The sequence below is a fragment of the Orbicella franksi genome, chromosome 11 (genome assembly GCF_964199315.1).
Source record: "Orbicella franksi chromosome 11, jaOrbFran1.1, whole genome shotgun sequence".
Classification (NCBI taxonomy): Eukaryota; Metazoa; Cnidaria; class Anthozoa; order Scleractinia; family Merulinidae; genus Orbicella; species Orbicella franksi.
In genome coordinates, this window is record NC_138155.1 from 22,070,568 (window position 1) to 22,096,733 (window position 26,166).

General features: G+C 42.4%; 1 protein-coding gene across 1 annotated transcript in view; it reads right to left on the reverse strand.

The window, feature by feature from the left end:
* LOC145460176 (protocadherin Fat 4-like) overlaps positions 1–26,166 on the reverse strand; it is a 44,500-nt gene that overhangs the window by 5,175 nt on the left and 13,159 nt on the right. The window contains exons 8-30 of the mRNA XM_081444911.1: positions 22,607–24,946; positions 20,324–22,126; positions 19,434–19,720; positions 18,146–18,812; positions 16,992–17,595; positions 16,065–16,369; positions 14,887–15,125; positions 13,762–14,500; positions 12,720–12,884; positions 11,511–11,984; positions 10,653–10,870; positions 9,532–9,937; positions 8,538–9,410; positions 7,479–7,790; positions 6,432–6,752; positions 5,410–5,645; positions 5,069–5,234; positions 4,427–4,767; positions 3,994–4,339; positions 2,469–3,245; positions 2,110–2,295; positions 1,324–1,588; positions 262–430 (exon numbers count right to left, since the gene is read on the reverse strand). Of these exons, the coding sequence (XP_081301037.1) occupies positions 262–430; positions 1,324–1,588; positions 2,110–2,295; positions 2,469–3,245; positions 3,994–4,339; positions 4,427–4,767; positions 5,069–5,234; positions 5,410–5,645; positions 6,432–6,752; positions 7,479–7,790; positions 8,538–9,410; positions 9,532–9,937; positions 10,653–10,870; positions 11,511–11,984; positions 12,720–12,884; positions 13,762–14,500; positions 14,887–15,125; positions 16,065–16,369; positions 16,992–17,595; positions 18,146–18,812; positions 19,434–19,720; positions 20,324–22,126; positions 22,607–24,946 (12,239 nt within the window). The remainder of the gene's footprint in view (positions 1–261; positions 431–1,323; positions 1,589–2,109; positions 2,296–2,468; positions 3,246–3,993; positions 4,340–4,426; positions 4,768–5,068; positions 5,235–5,409; positions 5,646–6,431; positions 6,753–7,478; positions 7,791–8,537; positions 9,411–9,531; positions 9,938–10,652; positions 10,871–11,510; positions 11,985–12,719; positions 12,885–13,761; positions 14,501–14,886; positions 15,126–16,064; positions 16,370–16,991; positions 17,596–18,145; positions 18,813–19,433; positions 19,721–20,323; positions 22,127–22,606; positions 24,947–26,166) is intronic.

Sequence of the window (26,166 nt, forward strand, 5' to 3'; positions counted from 1 at the left end):
TTTCCCGCGTTTGTCTCCGGCGTCTGGCGTCAGTTATATATTTCCCCGCGCGTTTTGCACCGATTGCACAATTTCCCATTCAAAGTATTGCATTGCACTGCACGGTTGCACATTTCTGTTTCAAGTTTTGATCGCATTATTCATTTAGGTCAGCCGTTGTGCTCTCCTACGACCGAATGTTTTTTGCATCCCTTTATTTGCGATTTCCACGATTTCTTTGTTTCGCCAATCAAACGTTAACTGCTCTACACCGTCCCATACCTCTAACTCCTTATCATTTGTTAGATTCGGGTTCAGATTTCCGTCTTCGTCCAGGAGAACGTCTAGAATATCGTCACGCGTCAGGTATTCTTTAGCTTGTGATAATCTTTCATTCAAATCTGTGGTGTTCCCGATTGGATTTTTAACGGCGTAAATGGTGACTTTGATGCTGGAAAAGGAAACAATCAACAAGCAGCGAGAATTAAAAAAGGTGACTGATAGAAATAAAAGTTCGAAACAAGCTATTAAAACTGAACTGTAGGGAAGATATTTGAGTAAAATTTGGAAATTCAAGAACAACTTTATTTGACAATTAGATTATGAGCCAGATATTACTATCGCTTGATAGCTGACGAGGGCGCAGCCAGAGTCTTTTCTATCACGCATAGAAATCGAGAGCGAAAAATCCTGGTCAAGGGCTAAGATCTCTTGGTCTTAGTTTTAATTTCTTCTTTTATATGATCTTTATCTAATAATTTTTTAGTGTCTTCTTTTGACCTATTTATATTCTACTTTCCTTCGTCTCTGTATTATCATCGTAATTCTTAGAAACATCACATTTTAACTTACGCTTACTTTAAAATTATATCGTCACTGAAAAACGCCCTTTAGGGCGAGTCAATAGTTTTTTTCAGTTAAAATCTAACGCTTGAGAAAGTTATCAAAAGACATGCAAACGTCAACCAAAATTTCCGTTGCATGGCAACGCACGACTTACGTTATTCAAATTAATAAATTGACATCAGTTCTTCATGCGTCTGTCCTATTATTGATAATGAATTTCGTCATAACATTGTCAAAGTAGCTGTGAATCCACGAGGCGATAGCCGAGTGGATCCGCAGACCACTTTGACAATCTTATGACGAATTTCATTGTCAATAACAGGACAGACGCATGAAGAACTGACGTCAATTTGTTTTTTACAATAACAAATTGTCATATTGGCCCATTTTGACGCATCGCATAAATGATAAGTTCATGTGCCTGTCCGCTTACTGACAATGAAAATTAGCCAGTGAGCGCGCGAGAATTTCTGCAGTTATCGTAAAAACATTGTTTACCGAGATGCAGTTTCTCTTTTCTTTCTTCTTGCTCCTTCCGTCACTACTGTGACGTCTGCAATTCTAACTTCAGCTCCCAGTAGCTGAGAGATCTTCTCTATAAACAGCTCACGATTTGCCTCAAACTCTTCCAAACTTATGTCCAGTTCTAAATCGACCATTGTCTGTTCCGCATCAATCGTGTCGATGCGAACCCTGATGGTATCACTGGTCAGCGGTGGGGAGCCTTTGTCTCTAGCGCGCACGCGCAGCACATATTTCTGACCTGAGAAAAATAAAAATAAAGAAGCATGGTAAGTGATAAGCTAGTCCTGATGTTGTATACAGATATACAAATATACAAATTCTGGTCCATAGACATTTCTTATCATGTTGTACAGCACTACTAACCGTAATGTCAAATTCCCATCGCGGGTCTCCATACATTTCTTATAGTACTCGTTGGGAGAATTTCATGATTTGTTTTCTTTTTAACGTTAAATCTATATATCAACATACAAAGTCTCCTTTCTGTCCTCCATTCACATTCTTCACTACTAGTTTGGGAGAATCTGATGATGTATCGACCTCTTAAACTCTCTAATATCAATGAACAATTTCTCCTCACCTCCTCACCAGTCTCTATACATTTCTTATAGTACTAGTTGGGAGAATCTAATGATGTATTAACCCAGTAAACTCTGATGACAAGAGACAAATTCTCCTTACTACTCTGCATAAATCTGTTGGGTCACTAGTTGGGAGAATTTGTGATTTCAGAAACAGGCTGTGTGAAGTTACACCTACCATTCTCAGGAGATGACGTCAAGCGAATTCCACCATCACTGCTTCCAACTTCAAAGAACGAAGAAGATTCCTCCAGCTGATATTCCACCGTCCCAGCATCACCTGAGTCCCGATCCATTGCTTTCACTGTTACGATAGGCACAGAGTTTAATGCGCGGTCATGGCGAATACTGGTTTCGTACAAATCTGAAAAGTCAGGGTCATTAACAGAAATACCCGTTATTTCTCTAACATTTTTGAAGTATATATACAATGTAAGTCTTGGAAGACAGAACTAAGTTAAAACGACTTTTGCACGTTTTTCTAAATTCTCTAACAGGTAGATTCGTCAATTTGTTGACTTGAGTCAATTTACTAACCCCTTTCAATGATGGGACTGTTATCGTTCACATCCTCTATGTAAATAACCAGAGACACAGAACCACTCAGCCTGATAATCCCATTGTCCTGCGCAGTAACCGTTACATTGATAACCTTCACATTCTCGTAATCAAACACGTTTTTCACAGCCACTTCCCCGGTAGCGCTGTCGATGCTAAAATACTCCACAGGAGAATGATGGGAAATGCTGTACGTCAGCTCAGCATTGGCGTCACTGTCACGATCGTCAGCCGTTACCGTAGTAACCGAAGTCCCGGATGGAGAATTTTCCGGGACGGACGCGTTGTAAAACGGTAAAGAAAAACTCGGGTTGTTGTCGTTCTGATCGAGGACGGTGATATAAACGTTCGTTATGTTGGATAAGTCGTTAGGGAACGCAGCGGAGTCTGAAGCCTTCACTTTGATTCTATACTCCTTGACAGTTTCTCTGTCCAACACTACAGCTGTGTACAGGGTCCCTTGGACAGGATGTATTGAGAAATGATTGCTGTTTTCTCCAGACATGATTGAATAAACCAGCTGGGCATGCGTACCGTTATCAATGTCGCTAGCCTGTACTGTTCCAACAGACGTTGCTATTGGTTGGTTTTCCACGGCAAAGAACGTGTAATCTGCGTCGTTAAACGCCGGGGTGTTGTCATTACTGTCGCTAATACGCACGCGCACGTTGGTAGAGGAGGCCTTAGAAGATACCCCAGCATCCTCCGCTCTCACCATCAGGGAGTACTCTGGTGTGGTCTCCCGATCAAATGATCCTATAAATATAGGAAATTGGAATGAGAATGGCAAAAGGCTTAAAAGTCCAAAATAGCCGATTTTAAACTGAACTCAGCAACAAAAATCTCAGACTTTTCATTTTAAACTAGTTTGGTCTTATGAAAGGCCTGGCCCCAGTTGTTCGGAAGCTGGATAACGCTATCCACTGGATAAATCTCTGAGTGGATAAGTGTTACAAACCACGCTATCCGCTGGATAGTGATTTATCTAGTGGATAGCATGGTTTGTTATGTCAACACACTGGATAGGGATGTATCCAGTGGATTGTGTTATCCACCTTTCGAACTGCCCGGGCCAGGCCGATATTTTTTTTTAATTAATTCAGGGCAAAGTTAACACGGCTAAAAATATAAAGAGTTTGAGACGTCTCTTTTCGGCTATGTTTCATATTTAAAACCGGGCATTGTTAAATGTTAAATGTTGAATGTTTATAGTGGTCGATGCACTTCGCTACAACTCGCTAGTTTTCAGGCATGCCACTTAAACTGAATGAAACAAATATTGCAAATAAACATAACAGGCTTAAAAATCCCAACTGGTGGGAGGCAGACCAGTTGGCTATTTACAAGCATGACCGAGGAGTGTGCGATGCGTTTTAGCGTTGTTTATAAAATGAAAATGAAAATGTACTTTCTTCTCCACTCTTTGCGCTTTACAACAAAACAGAACACTGTTAAAGTCTTTTCCAATCAATTATCAGTTATCTACTTTTTTAATGTCACGTACCCACATTATATAGCATCCCAGTGGATGGCTCAATTGCCATGACATCTCCAGTGTTACCACTCATTATAGACCACGTGAGCAGTGCGTTTTTTCCGACATCAGCATCTGATGCAGTAACGTTCAGAAATCGCGAACCAACAGGGAGACTTTCCGATACAATCACAGTGAAAAGACTTTCACTGAAGACCGGTGAATTGTCATTGACATCTAAGATCGTGACGTTGACTGACACAGTTTCTGTCAGGGGAGGGGAGCCTTTGTCGGAGGCTTGTATTATCAGTGTGTAAAACGGAATATCTTCGCGATCTAAGGACTTGTTGGTGCTGATCATGCCTGACGGGTTTACCTGTGGAAAAGAGAACACTGATTAGCTGAAAAATCACTCATTTCTCAGTTCTCTCTTTGTTTTCGGGATAATTTATGGAAGCCGTACCTTAAATTGTGTTTTCGCATCTCCGCCGACAATTGAAAACTCTATTTCAGCGTTCACGCCGACATCCACGTCAGAAGCGTGCACCGGTAAGACGTCAGTGCCAGGGGGCGTGGCTTCTGAAATGCTTGTCAAATACAAAGTCGGGCTGAACACGGGTTTGTTGTCATTTGTGTCCGAAATGAACACACGCACTGCGCACAAACCGGTTAGCGGAGGGGTGCCGCCATCACGGGCTGTGATTGACAGATAGTAAGTGTCTTTGGTTTCTCGATCCAGGCCTGTCAGTGCGGAAATCACGCCAGAGGAACTGTTGATACTGAACTTGCCGACGCCATCTCCACCTAAAGAAAAATTGGAATTTTATCTTGCTGAGCACTGAACAAGCGTAATCCAGATTTCTTTTTGTGCGTTTCCGTTTTGGAGATTCGAAATTCGATCTGAAAAATAACTCTATACGTGTGTTGTTAGCTCAACAGAAATCAAAGTAGTCCCCGAGATGGATGGTTTGATAACACTTGTTGCTAATTAAACTTTTTGTTGCCAATCAAAACGGTTCCGTTACGAATCCAAAGCCCCTGGAGACGGATTTAGAAACTGTAAGAATTCTCCTTCATGTAAGACACACTGAAAGGGATCTCGTACCTGTGATACTAAAAGAGTGCTCAGCGTTGGTTCCAATGTCAGCATCTGTGGTGATGACCCGGGTAACTGAATACCCCGTGGGAACATTCTCTGGGATAGTGGACGTGTAAATCTCGTGGGTGAATAACGGGGGGTTGTCATTCTCGTCGGTAATGTGAATAGTTAACTGCAAAGTAAATAGATTAACCAGTGAAAAATCTGTAAAAGCTTACTCAAATTTGGGGGAACATTTTACTGTGTGGTGGAACCCTGTCTCGCGGGGTTCCAGTGTACATGCACTAATTGTTGTTTTATTTTTCAGAGAACTTTTTGGCATTTTAGAAAGTGAAATACCATCGTACCTCCATTGTAGTAGATCTTCGGTCGCTCTCTTTTAAGGCCCTGTCCTGGACAGTGAGGTTCAGCACATAAAGGTCCCTTGTTTCTCTGTCTAGCTCAGCCCCCACAAAAACCCATCCCTCTTGAAGGTCTATAGTGAAGTCTATTCCTCCATTCAATCCACCAGTGATGGTATATTCGAGCTGGCCGTCGAGTCCTGTGTCCGAGTCGGTTGCGTTTGCGTCAAACACTTGGGAACCTGAGAAGATAATATAACACGGTCTTATGGTCACGATTACTTGAAGGAATAATAACATTTCAACATCACACTTCCTTATAGTTAGTTGCTCTCGACTTTTGAGTCTGGAGATGAAACCCCAATGTGTGACCATTCAAATGAAAGCTATTGAGCAGTACTTTCATAAGGTACTTTTTATTATGCTGTACAAGGTGGTTCTAACTTTTAAGTCTGTCTATGAAACCCTAGTGTGTGACCAGTCAAATGAAAGCTACTGAGCAGTACTTTCATGTGGTACTGTTTATTATGCTGTACAAGGTGGCTCTAACTTTTAAATCTGTCTATGAAACCCTAGTGTGTGGCCATTCAAATGAAAGCTATTTAGCAGTACTTTCATGTGGTACTGTTTATTATGCTGTACAAGGTGGTTCTAACTTTTAAGTCTGTGGATGAAACCCTAGTGTGTGACCATTCAAATGAAAGCTATTGAGCAGTACTTTCATGTGGTACTGTTTATTATGCTGTACAAGGTGGCTCTAACTTTTAAATCTGTCTATGAAACCCTAGTGTGTGACCATTCAAATGAAAGCTACTGAGCAGTACTTTCATGTGGTACTTTTTATTATGCTATACAAGGTGGTTCTAACTTTTAAGTCTGTGGACGAAACCCCAGTGTGTAACCATTCAAACGAAAGCTATGGTACCGAGTACTATCCTGCACAAAGTGGTTTTAAAACTTTAATTATAAGTCCGCGCATGAAAAACCTCCCATCTAGTTCTATAGAAATGAGAGTCAAATTTTCTCACCAACAGCCGTAGCTTCTGAGATAGTGACAGTGTAATTCGAGAACTGGAAAGTGGGTGTCATCTCGTTTACAGCTTTGACATACACGGTTACTATGACAACAGTCACGTGACTTGGCACACCATGGTCCCTCACGTGAATCTCTAAGCTATATTCACTTTGGCTTTCATGATCTAGGTCACCATTTACGAGCACTGTACTGTTGTCCATTCTAAACTTGTCCCCAGGGTCTCCACTGACGATTGCGAACGAGAGATTGCCATTGGGTCCCAGGTCTTCGTCTGTGCAGGTGAGGGACGTCACGTTTGAGCCACGAGGAAGATCTGAAATCGATATAAAATTATTGATTAGTATTAAAATGAATTAGATCTTGGAAAGTAATTAAACCTGACTGGAGGGGTAGACTTCCATTATTGACGATTCTTCTTATTTTGCGGTGTTCAAAAATGTCTTTGCTTTCTCCAGAGACTACTTTGTCTTAAATGTTTGATGGAGTTTTCATTTAGTTCAAATTTTCTTTGATGCAACGCGCGATAAAATTATAATGGGCGGTGGCTTGCATTACAGGTGTTTTCTGTTTGTTTGTTTGTTTGTTCTCATTTTGCGGTGTCCAAAAATTTCTTTGCTTTCTCCAGAGACTACTTTGTCTTAAATGTTTGATGGAGTTTTCATTTAGTCCAAATTTTCTTTGATGCAACGCGTGATAAAATTATAATGGACGGTGGTTTGCATAACAAGTGGTTTCTGTTTGTTTGTTTGTTTGTTTTGTTGTTGTCTCAGTTGTGTTTGTCTTTGTTCGTATTTGACGCTTTGCAATTGTAGTTTTGTTTGTTTGTTTGCGAGCTGTTTTCTGGCGTGGCACTTCTTGATTAAGTTGTTTTTTAGTGGCAGTTATTTTCGCAGTAGTTAAGTAGTTGCGGCTTCAAATCTCTTACTTGTGCTAGTGAGTGGAAGAGGTCTTACAGATAACTCCTACTGTTCCAGATGTCCATAATTAATTTTATTCCGGTGCCCTCCATCTAGGTTTAAAGCCTAGGCCTTTTACTTACCCTCCAAGATTTCCTCAGCAAATAAAGTTGTTGTACACACAGGCGGATTATCATTGACGTCTTCAACCGAAATGTACAGCGTCACGTTTGAATATTTGACATCCGGGGAACCCAGAGCACTGTCCTCTACCCTGAGACTGATGTTATACTGGTCAGTGGTCTCTCTATCAAGGCTCGAGATGAGCACCAGTCTCCCCGCCACCTCGTCCAAGTAGAATTTGTTATTGTCATTGCCGCTGACAAGAACGTAGCGCAGGTCCCCGTGGATTCCGGTGTCATTGTCCGTGACTTGTGCATGAAACACGACGGTTCCTTGGAAGGGAAACGTCAAAATATTACTACTGACTGCCGATAAAATCTTGAGCTAATATATAATATCTTATTTCTATCACCTTTTAATTTTCGTTCGTTTATTTCATTCCACTGCTCAAACTTTGATCTCACTCTAAAATCCTCAACACTTTATGTTCACGATCATTTACAGGAAAGAGAATTCTGTCCACTCCCAGTCGTTACCTAGTAGTATTAACGTTCCAAGAAGACAATTCCCTTGTTTTCCCCTGTATCTGGTACCTTGGTGACTTCAGTCAGTCTCTCTTCAAATCTATTGCGCTTAGACGAGATCGTCTAAATATCTCTCTACTATAACTCTAACTTTCCTGTTGGCATTAAAATGTCCCTCTTGTAGTTAACCCAACGAGAACTTAGTTATTTTCCCCTTGATGTTACTTGATAATATAATAAAATGTTATACGTAATATATCAAACACGAAAGACCGTGTTTGACCACATTTCCAAACACCGAGAAGAGGGTTGAAAACACGAAGCGTAGCAGAGAATTTTTGACGAACTTCGAGGTGTTTGGAAATGTGGTCAAACTCGGTCTTGAGTGTTTGATATATCTTCTCAATCGAAACTAAAACTAAGGAGAAAACGGAGAAATAAAATCATAAAAATCTATGCTAATTATGATCAGATATGCAAACACCGTCACGGTCATGATTTCCTTTGTTTTAAACTTGATAAATTGTTCATGAGTTTGAGATTTTTTTTCCTTACCTAAGGTAATGTTCTCCAAGACGTCAATCTGGTAGAGCTGGTCATCAGCAATAAACATAGGCGCATGCTCATTGACGGGGAGAACACTAACAGTCACCGAGACATTGGTTTCCTTCACAGGCGAGCCGGAATCAGTAACGGTCAGCAGTAGACTGAAAAGCGATTCGTCCTCGATGTTAAGTGACTTATCGAGTCTCACTTCGCCCGTGGACGACACGTTGAATTTGCCTTTGCTATTTCCTTGCGCTATCTGATAGGACAGAAGCGAAGCTGAGTCTATATCTGTACAATTGGCTGAAAACACAACTGTCCCAACAACGGTAGACTCCAACAAAGTAACCACCTCAGCGCTCTGTGTGCACGAGGGGGCGTTATCATTGAGGTCCATAACAGTTATGTTCACGATCGCCAGGCTCCATTTTGTTAGGGGCGCGGGAGCGTTGTCGGATGCGTGCACCGTTAAGCTGTATTGAGAAAGCACCTCGTGGTCCAGTGGCCTCCTAAGGGTCAAAGTCCCATCGCTGCTATCAAGTAGGAAACTGTTATCCTTGTTGCCGCTTGTTATAGAGTAGGACACGAGACCTTGAACTCCGCTGTCTCCGTCTTGAGCCTGCACTGTTAACAACGTTGTACCCACAAGGGTATCCTCGGTCACGGACAAGTTGTAGAAGCCATTTTGTGTAAATGTTGGGGTGTATTCATTGATAGCAGTGACGATGATGTAAATTGGCACTTCAGAAGAAAGTTGCGGAGAACCGTTGTCTGTGACATCAATGATCAAGTCGTAGTATGTCTGTGACTCCCTGTTGAGGGCGCTGGACAAAGATAGGATTCCTGTGGTGGAATCTACAGCAAATGTAGAGTTTGTGTTTCCTGGAAAACAATGACTCTGATTTTAGTGAATGCCGACTGGAAGTACCGCGATTAACTGTAGCAGCTGCATGAAAAAAGCTTTACAAAAATCACTCAACTACATGTTTTGTTATGGCGTTACCTGAGGATATGTTGTACGTGATAACTGCGTTTTGTCCCTGGTCAGCGTCACTACACTGTAGGCTCACCACCGTACCATTGACCGTGAAGTTCTCCGCCATCTCAATGACGTAAGAGAAGTGGTTACAAAGCGGTGCGTTATCGTTGATGTCAAGCACTGTTACGTTAACTGTTGCTGTGGTCGATAAGCTAGGCGTGCCTTGATCTGTGGCTTGCACGATCAAAGAATACATCTCTGTTGTTTCACGATCGAGCTGCTTTCGCAGTTCGATCACGCCCGACTTAGGATCGATTTGGAATCTTCCTTCCGAGTTACCATCGATGAACGTGAAGACGATGAGGCCGTCGGGTCCATGGTCGTTATCTGTGGCTGCCACTGTAGCAATTGTGGTGCCAATGGCGGTGTCCTGAAATAAAATACAGAGCGCTAGCATGAATGGTTGGACATGAGCAATTAAGGGTAACAGTCTTGTGACTAACAAACCTGCCTTTGGCAGAAAAGTAAATCATAATGGCGAATTTTTTATGCCTATGTCCAAACCATCTATTGTTAAACAATTTCAAGTTAAGGCAAAGATTAATCCTAACTCCGACCGATCCATACAATGGCGAGATTTTACTGCTTATATAATGATTTCTCTAACCCTCGATTTTTGGAACCTCCCTATAACTCGAACGAAAAGTCGTTTCTCTCTCCTCAGTCAAACACTGTAATTGTACCCCCGATTTTTCAAACCAATTTTCGTTTTCCTTGGAGGTTCTTGGAGGAAATTGTCCTCGGCCTCCCCATCAAGATTGCATGAACTCGCTATCATTTACACTCTTTTTAATTGCTTCTGACATACCTCTAACTCCGGGATCTCGGATGATTTTCCTCTCATGCAGGGTTGGGGAGCAATGTATGAATTTAAAACGTTTGTTTGATTGATTGATTGATTGATTGGCTGACTCACTGACTGACAGACTGAATGACTCACTGACTGACTGACAGACTGACTGATTGACAGACTGACGGACTGACAGACAGATTTACTGGATGACTCACTGACTGAAAGACTGAATGACTTACTGACTGACTGACATACTGACTGACTGATTGATTGATTGAACACTGCGACTCACCTCTGAATGGCTAACTGAATATGTCGAGTTACTAAACACCGGCGTAAACTCATTCGTCCCGGTGACCTGGATACTAACAGTTGTGTCAGTGGAAAACTGGGGCGAGCCTCCGTCCGTGACAGTTACCACTAACAGATAAGACTTCACAGACTCAAAGTCAAGAGCCGTACGTGTCGTCACCAGACCATTTCCATCCACAGAAAACACAGTTGTATTACCTAATGGGGTAGGATATACTGTTATTTTCATAAGAAATAATGTTGGATAGAAATGTTAGGCTTATATCAAATGTTATCCTACAAATGTGCAAAGACGGCCGGCGTGCGCTGCAATGTTGAAGGTATTGTGGGTAGTGGTAGATCAAATTTCAAGAAATTTAAGCACGACTGAAGGAAAACCATGAATACTTTTTTTATTGGAATCAATGATCGCGCTTTCCTTCGCACTGAAACATTATGAACAAAAGTGAGTCGACCAAGGAGTTGCGAGCTAAAAACCAGTACCCGTGTTACCTTTCTTGATCATCACGTATGCGTTTACGCTTTTGTAGGGGAACTTTTCTCCAAACTTCTATAACTTTTTGAGATCAGTTAACTTAGTGTATCAATTGGATGCTGATGAGTGCAGAAATGAAGAGAGTCCTGTCACGTTTGAACTCTGAAAAACACCGTCAAAGATTTAAACGTTTCATACAGCTTTACGTGGCCCCTAATGATCATGTTTGTGCCTACTTTTTATTTCTTGGCTAATACGCGAAAAATTGATGCTATTAATGTTTCCTGGAATAGGATAAGGCATTTCCGCATGGAAAGAAAGTTTGCTTTTTCTAATTTAATTTCGCTTTCTCGTAATACTAACCTGTGGTAATCGTGTACGAACTGATTATATTTGGTGAGAGATCTGTATCAGAACAGGTCAACTGCGCAACCGTGGTTCCTATAGCAACAGACTCGTTGATTGACGCGCCGTAAATACATGGAAGACAGCTGGGTGCATTGTCGTTAATATCCATAACTGTTACTACAAGCGTGGCTGTGGACGACAAGGGAGATATCGGATCTTGATCAGCGGCTTCAATTACAAGGCTGTATGAACCTGTTTTCTCTCTGTCCAGCGGACGCTTCACAAAAACCAAGCCATCGGTGGGTCTGATGGTAAACGCGTCATTGACATTCCCGGATGTAATTGCGTAGTTAACCAGGCCATATACTGAGCCGATGTCGAGATCAGTGGCTGTGACATTGGACACTAGTGTTCCCACCGTGGCGTTCTCGGGTACCAGGGTGGTATATGATCCGCCATTTGTAAACTGTGGAGTGTGTTCGTTAACATCTGAAAAAAAAAAAAACAAAATGATAAGAATAGATTTATTTTATGTGCTTTCACCAATGTAACAGTATTTTACTACAGTACCTTCTCAAATGCATTAATAATTCATCAAGCTTAAACAAAGGAAATCATGACCGTGACGGTGTTTGGATAAAAAGCATAGATTTTTACGATTTTATTTCTCCGTTTTCTACTTAGTTTTAGTTTTGATTGAGAAGATATATCAAACACTCAAGACAGTGTTTGACCACATTTCCAAACACCTCGAAGTTCTTTAAAAATACTCCGCTACGCGTCATATTTTCAACTCTCTTCTCAGTGATTACAAATGTAGTCAAACACGGTCTTTCGTGCTTGATATATTTCGTACAGAACACATAGGTATAGCAATCAAATGGCGACGAGTGAAATTGGGGGATAATTTCACACGCGTTTTCCGAAAATTCTTATAATTTCCCGAACCTTTCAAGTGATATTATTTCCTTATTTTACCAGTATACGATTTGATTGCCTTTTACTATCAAGGGTGACAAATTACGCTCACAATCGTAGGTTTTCCATAGTAATTATATACGAAAAAAAAAAAAACAGTTGTTGCAATTCGCCGAAATAAACCCGCTGATCATTTAGTGCAAAGAGACAAGATCCCGAGCTAACCACTTTGAAAGAACAAGAAAACAACTTGAAGTTTTAAACTTTCGTCTCTTACTTTCATCAATTCTTTTTCGACCAACTTACCAGTAACCGTGACAGATACTTTCGCGATACTGGAGAGCGGCTGTGTAGAATGCCTGTCCGTAGCTGTGATCTCAAGAGAATAGAAAGAAGTTGTTTCTGCGTCGAGTGCTGTCGCCACACTCAAGAGGCCCTCATCTGTGATGGAGAAATCCGTGCCAGTATTGCCTGACGAGTAAAAATGTGACAGTATCTTATGTGGGTCTTATGCAGTGTCATGTAGGTATTTACGACAAATTAGGCAGTAAAATTCATTTCTGAGCGTCTAGAGTCCAAATTGAAACAAATGCGAAAATTAACAAAGGTCTCGAGAAGGACTTGGTGGTTTTCTGTGAGAAATATTTGGAAGCTTTGGATTGAAACAACAAAACAATTAGTTTCTAAAGAGGCTACTTTGCTGCATCTGCGGATACGTAAGGCACTTAAATCACCAAATATAAACTAACTGCCTTTGCGAGTTTAGGAGGTTGGTGTTTCGGCCGTTAGTTCTTCGTCGAAGCAAGTTCATGAATCTGTTTGAGGGACGAGGATTGATGTGGAGTGTATAAAAGTCTGCTGTCAGTTTAAAATCTGGCCCATTTCTAATTTGCATCGCAGTTACAAACGCGATTTCTTGGAGAGCATGTTTTAAAGCGTTTTTTCTTAGTTGCTATTAGGCCTCACGCAAAGGCATGGTATTGGTGGCAAGGTCCTCGTAAAATACGTTTTGTTCAGAAAAATAACTTAAATTATATAAATTGCAATAGAGCGGTTTTCAATTCAGTGTCGTAAAACCAAAACCAAACCAATATTACTTACCAGTTAGACTACTAAGCCAATCTCAAACCACGGTAAAACCAAAACCAAAACCAAAACCAAAGTAATCGCCTGATTACTTTCGACACTCAATTGAAAACTGTTCTATTTAGAGAGGAAGCCATGCTAGCCCTAACTAGTTTTCATGCCGGTCTTCTATCGAGGTCGAATTAGAACCTGCTCCAGTTCGCGTTCTGGCACTTGGCAATGAACGAAACAAAAGAACCATAGCGGGATTTGAGATATTTACCTGACGTTATTCCCATAAGAAACTCTCCATTTGTACCAGAATCAGCATCTGCGCATGTCAAGTTCAGTATGTTAGTAAACACGGCCGTATCTTCTGCTATGGTCACGCTGTACACCGTTGGAGTAAACGTCGGTGCGTTATCATTCTCGTCACTCAACATCACAGTCACATTTACACTTGACGATTTAGGAGAAGCTAAATCTCCATCAGTGGCGCTCACCGTCAAGACATATGACGTTTCAGCTTCGTAGTCCAACGCCTGCTTTAATACAATAGCACCGCTGACCTCGTCAATGTAGAATGGCGAACTGCTGGCCAGGGAGAACGCAAGCTCACCCTGCGAGCCAGCGTCACTATCTGTAGCAGTGACTGACAGAACAGTAGTACCTATAGTTGTGTTCTCTGAGATCGTCACATTATAATAAGACTGGCTAAACGCGGGCGCGTGTTCGTTCAGCGGAGTCACAATGACGTCAACGTGCGACAGCGAGGCGAGCTGTGAGTTGATTGGTGAACTACTGTCACGTGCCTCTACTGTCAAGGAATATGATTGAGCGTCTTCAAAGTCGAGGTTTCTCGCTGTGGTGATTTTGCCGGTGCTGGAAGATATGTTGAAGTAGCTGTCAGGGTCTCCGTCTGTTATGCTGTATACAAGGGCTGAATTAGGACCCAGGTCCTGGTCGGTACATTGTAGTTGAGTGACATTGGAACCAGCTGTGGTGTTTTCATAGAATTCGACCTGTAACAGGAAATTTTAAATCTTCACTTGCTCTCATTATTGTACTATTTAGTGGTAAGTCAGGAACGCAATGGCCAAGCTATGAAAACGCGCAAGAAACTGCTTGCACATCGGCTCTTGGTACTTGACTAATACGCTTGGCTTATTTCTTAATGAAGCCTATGGCGTCCCTCATTAGCTGTTACTTGCGCGCGAAAATTCAAAACTGACCAATCGGAGGTACGGATCCTTCCAGGGATACGTCATCAGAATGGAATGTTTCGGGTCCAGGCTTACGCGTCTCTATAGAGCGGCTGATAAATTGAGCGTACAGGGAGAGATGTTTACTCAGACTGAATTCAAACAAGAAAATTAAAAAAATGTTGTTCTGTTGAATTATACGTCACCTTGTAATGATCAGGAGAGAACACAGGATCATTGTCATTCACATCAGTTACAGTAACAGTGACATTCACAGATGCTGTTTTTATGTCAGCTATGTTAGGATCTCGGTCACCAGCCGTGACAGTTAACGAGTAGGTGTCGACATCTTCTCTGTCCAGACTCGTCTTCACTCGGATCACACCACTGTTGGTGTCGATATAGAACGGAGCTGATAATGGCGTCATGGAGTATGTCACTTCACCTGAAATATTATACAAACATCAATATACCATACTTCATCAAGAGTTCCATGAACTCCTTATTTCTTCTACTTAGAGCACTTCACCTTCTTATAACCTCCCCATGCATTACAGTAAAAATACAGGTATATCTCTAATAAGCCTATTAAAATTTTGATAACGCCTCCGCATAGCATCAATTGACAGCTAAACTTTCCAATCATTCCTCTTTCTATTAACTAATGGTAAGCCCTCCTGTCAGACTAACCTAGCCTTCGAGCTGGCTGTCGTGTTTGGATTTTCCGCTTTTCTTTGCATTCTTTCTCGTTTGTCTTTTTGGGGAGGCTTCTATGTATTGGCTTTCGCGTGAGCGAGTTACACGCCAAGACTTTCTTCTTCTATAAGCCCCCTTTCTAGGAGACTCTTACTTATAAAAACGTATATATGGAGTTAAAGAATAGGGTTTCGCTTTACTCGCTTTATTTATGAGTAGTCTTCCAATCAAATCCAATCAAGTTAGTTACCGCCCTCTTTTATCAACAGCTTCTTCTTGGTCAATGTTGGCTTTCCCACATTCCGCAAAATAGCTAATGATATCTGCTAGGGTAATTTATTTCAGTCATATACTGAGCAATAGCCTCTTCCAGGCGTTCAGTTAGTTGGGGCGCAGCGCGAAAAAATATATATAAAAAAAGCGCTTCCTTTTTTCGCGCGCTGTTTTTCGCGCTGCGCCCCAACTAACTGAACGCCTGGAAGAGGCTAACTGAGCAATATACAATTAATCAAAAATATCAAACAAACACCGGTAATAAATATTATACACAAACGCCTTAAACTTGACGTTTCGTATGCTGTTTATGTTATATTCTTAATCACACTACCATAGCCCATGAAAAAGATTAAATAGAATTTGGTCAACTGTTAGCCTTGTCAAATCATTCTGCCTTCCCTCGCTATTTTACCTTGTAATCCATCATCTTGATCAGTAGCTGTTACCCTCAGAATTGACGTCCCCACAGCAGTATCTTCTGCTACACTCGTCGAATATTGAGCTGAACTAAACACCGGCTCGTGCTCGTTCACCGCAGTGACGTCAATGCTTATTTCCATGACGACGGATTTTTGAGATGACGATGGACTGCTCGAGTCACGTGCCAGTACTGACAGCGCGAAACTGGGCGTGGTCTCGTAATCTAGCCACGCGGCTGTGGATAAGGTGCCGTTGGAATCGATAGTGAAGCTAGTGTTGGTGCTTCCAGATGTGATACTGTGAAAATGTACAAGAGTGGTCAAAGTCTAATTTCTCCTTGCAAATTCAATACGTTGTCAAGACGACAGACAATGAGAATATAGGAAATCATCAACTTGGGAATATTGTCTTAATGTACTACAAAATTTTCTAAGCTGATATATAACGAAACGTGCACTAATCGGTAAGGAAAATTGATCAGTGCTGCCTAGCCTCCTGTGCAGACGATCTTTGGACTCGTCACGCAATCTTTCCTCCCCCACAAACGTTTCTTGTAAAGGGGTGCGTGCGTGACGTCGTGACAAGTCATAAGGACGTCTGGGAAGAAGGCTATTAGTTGGCCCGAGTATTCAGAAATTTCCTAAAGCAAGACATTTCGTCGAAGTAACGCTACAATACTTAGAGCAGTCAACAGTAACATAAGAAGTGACAAAAACAAATTCGTTCGGACAGGTGCTTACATTCAACTCAGTGAGCCGTGGATGTAAAAAGAATAAATTGATAAATTAATGTAGGTTTAGCCTGTCATAACGAACGAAAATCGTGAACAGAATGATTCAACGCTGAGTGCAAAAAGAATCCGACTGTGATGTGATACAAGCAAAAAATCAGCTAAAAGATGCAAGTGTGGCGTCATTACCTATAGACTAAAAGTCCATTGTTGCTTTCGTCATCATCAGAGCACGTGACACTCAGCACACTAGTTCCCAGGCCAGAATCTTCCCTGACGCTGGCACTGTATGATGTTGGGCTACACACCGGTTCATTGTCATTGGAGTCCGTGACGGTGATTGACACGGTGGCATTGACAGGGTTTTCTCCATCTGTAGCCTCGATTACAAGCGTGTGTGACGAGACTACCTCTCGATCCAGGCTCCTCATTAGCTGTATCGCCCCGTTGTCGGCGGATATGTGAAAAAAGAAATCGGTATTTCCAGAAATGATGGAATAAACCACCCTTCCGTGCGCATGTCCGGAATCGTCTCCATCGTTTGCTGTTACCCGGATGAGCTCTGTGCCTAGGCCTGTGTCTTCGGCGACTGAGACCGAATAACTACCACTGCTGGTAAATACTGGAATATGCTCGTTGACAGCAGCTACAGATATCGTGACAGACACCTCCGTGGATAGGCTAGGGACGCCACCGTCTGTCACGGTGATTACCAGGGAGTATGACGTGATTGTCTCGTAATCCAGTGTATCTGTCACACTCACCACACCGCTACTTGATACGTTAAATTTTCCTGAATTATCAAAGGCAAACGTTGATGATCTAAGATTTGATGTACTTTACAGAACTGCAATTCTGATACACCAGAAAAATATGAACCAAGATAATGAGTAAAACTTCAACCCTAGCTTCTTGCGAGGTTGATCCTTTATTGATGGAAAAAGGGTCAGAATTATAGCAGCTCTCGTAAGCTGCTATTGTTCTATTATGGTGGCAGCTGTTATTGTTTTAAGGCTGGGGGCATTGATTCTGTCGTTTGTTCTATTGTTCTCTTAAAGGGTATCGAATCATTCATGTCAGACCTTACGGAAGATCTTACCCGATCCAAAAGGGTGCATACCATAGTTTTATTACCCTACTAAAGAGTCCACTAGATTGATTACGCTAACAGTTGTCAGAAAGTTCAAACAGTATCTGGATAAGGGATACTGTGTGATTCCCGAACTCAATTTAAGGTGGGAACTTAATTAATCTAACCATTACGATTAGAGAACAGAGCTTAGTTCAGAGCACGTTTACACAAACTCTATTTCTTTTTTTGGTTGATGTCATGGTAGCCTTACCGTCTGAATTTCCTGAGGAGATAGTGTAACTCAACTGTCCATCACTTCCGCTGTCCTGATCGCTACAATTCATTGTGGCCACGACATCCCCAACAGCTGCTGACTCCAGTACTGCAGGCGTCAGCAATGTTGGAAGGCATTCAGGGTAATTATCATTCACATCCACCACAATAACCGCCACGGTAGCCTGGGCACTAAGTGGGCTCCCTGAATCTCCGTCCGTGGCGGTAACTGTGAGAGTGATCTGGGAAATGGTCTCGTAATCCAAACTAGACACCAATTCAACCACTCCAGTGTATTTATCAATCACGAAATTCCCGTATGTATCACCTGCAGTTACCGCGTAGGTAACCTCGCCTTGTGAACCGGCATCTGCGTCACTAGCCGATACGGTGATGACGTTATGTCCTAGTGCCAGGCTCTCAGCGGCTGTCACGTTGTAGATATTGTTGGGTGTGAATTGTGGAGAGTGTTCATTGACGCCAGTGATAACGATGATGACAGTGGTAGTTGTTTCAAGCGGAGGTGAGCCAGCATCTGTGGCTTGTACTGTTATTTTGTAGTCTTGTGTAGTTTCATAATCTAAAGACGCGCTCGTGGTTATCTCGCCAGTCGATGAGTTCACCACAAAGGCTCCGCCATGTCCAGACAGAATACTGTAGGTCAACTGAACATATCACACAAACAAACATATCACATAAATACCCTTATATTTCATAATAAGCCCCCCGAAAAACAAGCTCCCCAAAATTCGATCCTTCTAATAATATGACCGGCATCCGCCTCGAATATAAGCCTATTAGTGTCGTTGAGTATGTTCAGATAGTTGTGATGTTCACCTGTTCTGTCCTTTTCGAATATCGTTTATCTGATTTACACTGATGCATCTAAAATTTTTGCACTGTCTCAAATTGGAAATTCTTCCCAAAATAGCGTAGAAGTAAAACATGATTGATACGCTAGATCCAATTTCGAGATGAAAATGAATCCATGGATCAGAGATATTCTTGGCGACGTGTTTAGAGACACAAACATGGGGACTGCTCCAAGCCTGTTCAGTTTGTTTGTGATGCTTCTCAGCAATGGCAAAATCATGGCGTAAAAATGCGTGAAAACGAGAGGCGAAGTAATTCTAGCCTCTAATAATTCGCTCTTTCACGGTAAGAACCGCTGAATACAGAGACTAAACAAATCGATGAAAGCTCAGTGATAATACAAATTTCCTTCTTTAGTTTTTCCTCGTACTGCATAAGCTTTGAATCATGTTTTAAAATTAGAGTCAACAAACCTCTCCATTTGAGCTGAAATCCAAATCAGGACACGACACGCTGATCACGGAAGTAGCAACAGCCGCGCTTTCCGCTACTGACGCCGCGTACACAGCCTCTCCACATACGGGACTATTATCATTGACGTCACTAACCGTGACGTTAACGGTAGCCAATGAGTTGCGACCCCCAGAATCCGTAACGGTGATGATAAAGGAGTAAATGTCCTGTGATTCACGATCAAGAAGAGCATTGGTAGAAATAACTCCAGTGTTTTCATGGACGGTGAAGTTAACACTGTCTGATCCTGTGTTAGAATAAAATGTTACAATATTAAAACAGGTCCAGCACGATATCTAGTCAGATGTGCAATTCAATACTCTCAGATCAAAGGAAATTTGAAACAATAACAACAACAACAACAACAACAATAATAATAATAATAATAATAATAATAATAATAATAAAACAGTTAGGCAATAATAAGCCAGAAAGGAAAATGGATGCTTGAGATTGGCGAAGATTGGGATGGATTGCAAACGAAAAACTTGAAAAATTAAGGCTACATCTTTTGAGGTGTATTCTCAACGATGGGGCTCCTTAATATCTTAAGCATTCAAGAATAGAGGCTTTTACGCGAACATTTTTATTCCCTAGAACACAGATTTCAGTTCACCTCAATCTGTGGCTAGGTTTATGACAAGTCACTGATTCGCAGACGGTAACATAGTATCTTCATAAAAGTAGTACATGAAGATATAACTATGTATGCATTACGGACCTACGTAGTGATTCTATTTCACTTACACTACAGTTTTATTACACTTTATACATGTATACACGATAGCAAAGCGTCCACAGCCGCACACAGACGCTGAAGACAAAATAAAACACGCCCTTAGTAACTCACCTGACAAAGCGTACGTAACAACATCTCCCAGATCCGCGTCACTCGCGGTTATCCTAACAACACTCGTACCAGGACTCACATCCTCGGCCACACTAGCACTGAACGATGCACTGCTAAATACTGGATCACTATCAATTTCGTTAATCACTGTAATTATTATAGTGGTCGTGCCTGTGTTATTAGCGCTGTCTGTTGCTGTTAGAGTCAGCGAGTAGCTTTGGACAGACTCGTAGTCAATGTTACTCCCGGTTTGTATCAAACCACTGCCTGTCACAGTAAAGTGTGAACTGTTAGTGCCTGAAAGTGAGTACGCCAGCAAGCTGTCAGCGGCATCTCCATCTGAGGCCATCACGGTCATGACAGAGGAACCAATCACAACGTTTTCAGTCACGTGACCGTTGTAAGAAGCGCTGTTGAATGTAGGCGCCTCGTCATTAAGGTCGGTGAGAGTCACCGTAATACTGGACAGCGTTTTGCCGCCGTTTCCATCGTCCGCTTGCACGGTTAGTACGTAAGACGGCGTCTCTTCGTAATCTAGAACCACAGCAGTGCTTACCACGCCATTTGCACTGTTAACAGTGAAATCTGAACTGGTAATCCCAACAAAAGAGTAAACGATAGTGTCATTATCTTGATCACTTGCGGATACTTGCAAGATACTAAAAGAAGATGTGACGCCTTCATTCACTGTTAAAGAGTACGATGCATTAAAAAACACTGGAGGGTCGTTGATATCATTGACTGTTATAGTCAGGGGTGTGGTCACCGTTGTTGTACCGTCCGAAACTGAGATAGTCAATGAGTACGAACTGCAGCTTTCAAAGTTGATTTCGCTGGCCGTCGATATGACTCCAGTGATAGAGATGACAAAGTCGGAGCTGTTTGTTCCCGAGAGTGCATACGTAAGGGTCGAATTTTCATCTTCGTCTGAGGCTGAAGCCAGAACAACTTGTGTTCCGATGTCGATGTTTTCATAGATGGCAGCGCTAAATGGAGTACTCTCAAACGAAGGCGAGTCGTTTTGGTCGATAACTTCCACAGTGAGGGTCGAAACGTTAACACCACCTTCACCATCAGAGATAGTGACCGTCAAAACGTAAATGGCTACATCTTCAAAATTCAAAGCCTGCGTTAACGTGACTAGGCCAGTTAAGGAGTGGATCGTGAAGTGGGATCTTCGTGATCCAGAAAGCGTGAAGTGCAGCGTGTCGTTGTCGGGATCAGAGGCGTTAACCGTGAAACCCAAGGCGGAAATATCATTTTCGTTAACTTGTACCGAGTAAGGCGCGTCCAAAAAAGTGGGAGAATCATTCGTGTCAGTGATGGTAATGATCAGCGGTTGACTCACTGTTATGCTGCCATCGCTAACGCTTACAACTAGCGAATAGTAACTCAGGACTTCGTAGTCCAGTTCCTGCGCGGTCAAAATTAACCCTGTAGATGAAGAGATCTGGAAATGAGAGCTGTTTGTGCCCGATAGCGCGTAAGTGAGCGTGTAATTGCTATCTTGATCGGTGGCTGTGATTGGAAGCACGCTTGTACTGTCCGGGAGATTTTCACATACAGAGGTGCTATAGGGAGTGCCTCGGAACACGGGTGCGTCGTTCAAGTCATTCACATTCACCGTCATAGTAGTTGTGGCCAGTCCTCCGCGGCCGTCACTGACCTGGACTGTCAGGATGATCTGAGAGTCTTGTTCATAGTCTAAGGCTTGTGTAAGGCTGACTACACCCGTTTTTGAGTGAATGGAAAAAGAACTGCAAGCAGCTCCGTAAAGTGAAAAAGTAAGCGTGTCCGCTGGACCTAATGACAGAAATTCAATATTAGCAAACGGTCAATGCAGCAAAACTCAATGTGTTGGACTCCGTATTCGTGGTTTTAACCTGACTTTATCACTACCATGTCTGCAGAAATTAGGAAAAGATTTGCAATTAGCTTCTTTATTTGTGCAAAAAAATCTCTGCTCGCTTTGAATTTCTCTGGATTGGCGGCTATCCATCAATAGGGAGGCCGGAATAGGAACGGCTTCATGTGAAGAATTTTAAAGGAGATAAAGGAGCAGCGTCATGGATACCACAGCTTGAAAAAAGTTGGTCACTTTTTTCAAGTTTGCCTTTCCCGTTCGTAACCCTTAGTCGTAATTAACCACGCCTGTTTTGCAATTTTTAGTTTGTTGTTACTTCAAGTTTGGTGTCAGTTCAAACCATTCGAGTTCTTGTTTATTTCAAAAATTTGGCGCGTTATCATTATATCTTAAATAATTTCTCAAAACACATGACTTACCGCTGTCCACGTCCACTGCAGTAACATTGCCCACCACTGCACTTGCATCGTTCTCATCAACACTGACCGTGTACGGCGCGTTAGTAAACTGGGGCGAGTCATTGGTATCCACAACATTGACTGTTAAAGTTGTGTTGACATTTTCTGTGCCATCAGAAACAGTTATGGTGAGAGTATAAAATGGAACAGTCTCGTAATCAAGTATCTGGGCCGTGGTTATAATACCAACTGAAGAAATCGCAAAATGATTACTGTTTGTTCCTGATAAGGTAGATGTAAAGGAATCGCTGGTGTCTTCGTCCGATACTGCTATTTCGTAAACTACACTTCCAGCGTTCAAACTCTCTTCAATGCTTGTAGTGTATGGAGCGCCTAAAATGACAGGCGCATCATTTTGGTTGACAGTTATGACAGTGAGTGACGCTGCAGCTACGCCTCCTATCCCATCAGACACGCGTACAGTCAGCGAATAAAGCGTCTGCAGCTCATAATTCAGCGGCACGCTCAAAGTTATAAGCCCAGTGGCGTAATTCATTACGAAGTCATCACTTCCGGTTCCGCTTAAAGTAAAAGTGATATTGTCATCATCGGGATCTGTAGCGTTGACGTCAATCACAGCTGCCGTGACGTCATTCTCGACAACAGTGACGTTAGCGGGTAGATTCGTGAAGTAAGGTGCATCGTTGATGTTTGTTACAGTGATAGTTAAGCCTGCAGTGATGTTTAAAGTTCCGTCACTGACGCTAACGGTCAAAGAGTACGAGTTTACTGTTTCGTAATCAAGTTCTTGACCGGTCTCAATGAGACCGGAAGACGATGACATCTGGAAATATCCGCTGTTTGTTCCCGATAAGCTGTAGGTTAAAGAGTCGCCGTCTGCATCGATGGCAGTAATTTTAATGACGTCACTTCCGCTGGGAAGATTCTCGCTGATGGTGGCCGAGTAAGGCGTGCCGAGAAACTGGGGAGAGTCGTTAACATCCGAGACAGTGACAGTCAAAGAAGTGGTCACGACTCCACCATTACTGTCAGACACACGGACAGTTAGAGTGTAAAGTGACGTTACTTCGTAATCCAATGCTGTAGTCAAGGCAACCACGCCAGACGTCAAGTGGGTCGAAAACAACTCGCTACCAGATCCCAAGAGAAGAAAGTTTAATGTGTCTGCGGTATCCTGGTCAGAGGCACTTACAGTGAGCAGTGAGCTTGTGGTAGTGTTTTCTGCGATGGTGATGGAGTAAGGCGCGGCTACAAAGGTAGGAACGTCATTTTTGTCAGTGATGCTAATAGTGACAGCTTGAGAGATCGAGTCTACTCCGTCTGATACAACAACTGTTAAGGAATAAGAGTTAACAGATTCGTAATCAAGGGTAACAGCGGTCGTTATAATACCAGAGGCTGCGGCAATGCTGAAATCTGAGCTGTTCGTCCCGGACAAGCTGTATGTCAGGTTGTCAGAAGAATCTTCATCAATAGCAGATGCCTGCAACACTATAGTTCCGATAGATACATCTTCATCAAGCGACACGCTGTAAGGAGTCCCGATAAAACTGGGGCTGTCATTCTCATCAGAGACAGTCACGGTCAAAGACGACGTCGCTTGCCCTCCATTCCCGTCACGAACGATAACGCTGAGAACATAACTTGACTTTCGTTCGTAGTTCAACGCCGTGTTCAATGATACCAAACCAGTGGATGACAAGATGGAAAAATCGCCGCTGCCTACCCCTGATAGGAAAAATGTTAGCGAATCTCCGCTGTCCGCATCGGTGGCGCTTACTGTGTGCACGACAGCGCTGGCGTTGTTTTCGGGTACTGTGACAGTATAAGGCGCATTGGTAAAACCTGGCGCGTCATTCGCGTCACGCACGGTGATTGTTAAAGCTTCTGTTACAGAGCTTGTGCTGTCGGAAACAGAGATGTTCAAAGAGTAAGTATTCACGGTCTCATAGTCTAAAGCTTGAGTCGTTGTTATTAGTCCCGTGGAAGATACAGCAAAATGACCAGAATTCGTGCCTGCGATGCTAAAGGTCATTGAGTCACCCACGTCTTGGTCAGTCGCGGTGAGCTTCAAAACCGTAGAACCGCTGACCAAGTTCTCATCAACTTGAGCCGTAAATGGCGCGCTGACGAAGGCGGGGTCGTCATTTAGATCGACAACTGTCACATTGAGTGTGGTTTGTGCCATGCCGCTGTTTTCGTCAGAAGCGGTGACTGTTAAAAGGTAGAACGCCATAGACTCGTAGTTAAGCGCATGGCTTAATGACACGATGCCGCTGGTTGGATGAATTGAGAAGTCGGCGCTTCCTGGGCCGGAGAGTAGAAACGTGACGATATCACCTAGAAATGAAGGTTTAAGACTGTGTTAATATCTGGTCTGAGAAATAATCGCAAAGAAAGTTTAGGGCATTTTCACTCACGTGGCCAGCAGCCATGCCATTGTAATAAAACAAAAGAAAGCGTTTACATAAGAGAAGAGTACAGCTCCAACAGAATGGACCTTATCGGCAATACGGCGGCCATTTTGAATTTTCAAATGTCTATAATGGGATGCTTAGGGGGCAAATAATAGCTATTTGAAACAATAGAATTCAAAATGGCCGCCGTATCGCCAAAAAGGTCCATTGGTTTGGGATAACCACATGGCCACCGTTTCATTATTTTGGAACACCAACATGGCTGAAGTAGAGTCGCGTGAAAAAAGGTTTATATTGAGCTAGATTGAGAGCGCCTGATCGAAGTAAAGGTAACGTAGATGACTCCGCTGCAGAATGAAGTCAACATAAAGGTTTTCTTTCATGCGATTTTCATTGCTACGGAATTGTAATTATAAAGTCTGAACGATTTGCCTAACCACGGAAATGTTGTCCACGCTTGTTTTCTGGGCTCATTCAATCTCGCGCCTAAACCCCGCGCATTTTGAGTCAGAGCTAACCGGAAGCGCGACGCTCTGGACAGAACCACAAAACCTTATTTCCGGTTTGACTGTGCGCGTGCGTTCAAGTTCAATAATGGTTCTTAACATGCGTAGAGAGAACAACCGCTGTAACTAATGCTGGCTCACCTTCCGATTCTTCTTAGATTTTGTTTCAGATTTCTTAAGATTTTTTCTCGACTTCTTGATGCTGACCGAAAGGATCGCGGCCTCTGAGAACGACGTTGAGATTAATTTGACCTAAAACAATGTTGGATGTAATTTCAACGAATATGCTGTTGCAATTTTCAAACCTAAAACCAAAAATTGGGTAAGATCGAATACTTCTGTTTACAGCCATTCTGTTCTCCAGAATAAATATCAAAGATCCTTGTAACTGTCACATATATTAGTAAATTGCGGCAAAAAAAGAAGGAATATTTCATGTAAATCGGCCTGTTTGCCAAATCCCGAACAATAGCACTGTTATTAAACTTAACAATTAGATTATGAGCTCGAGATGTCTATCACGCATTAAAAAAGAGAGCAAATAATTGTTTTCGTATAAATCTACTAGTCGTTCAAAACTTTATCTAAATCCTCATTACGGACACTTCGAAAACGCAAAAAAGCTGCCGTCAAGTTA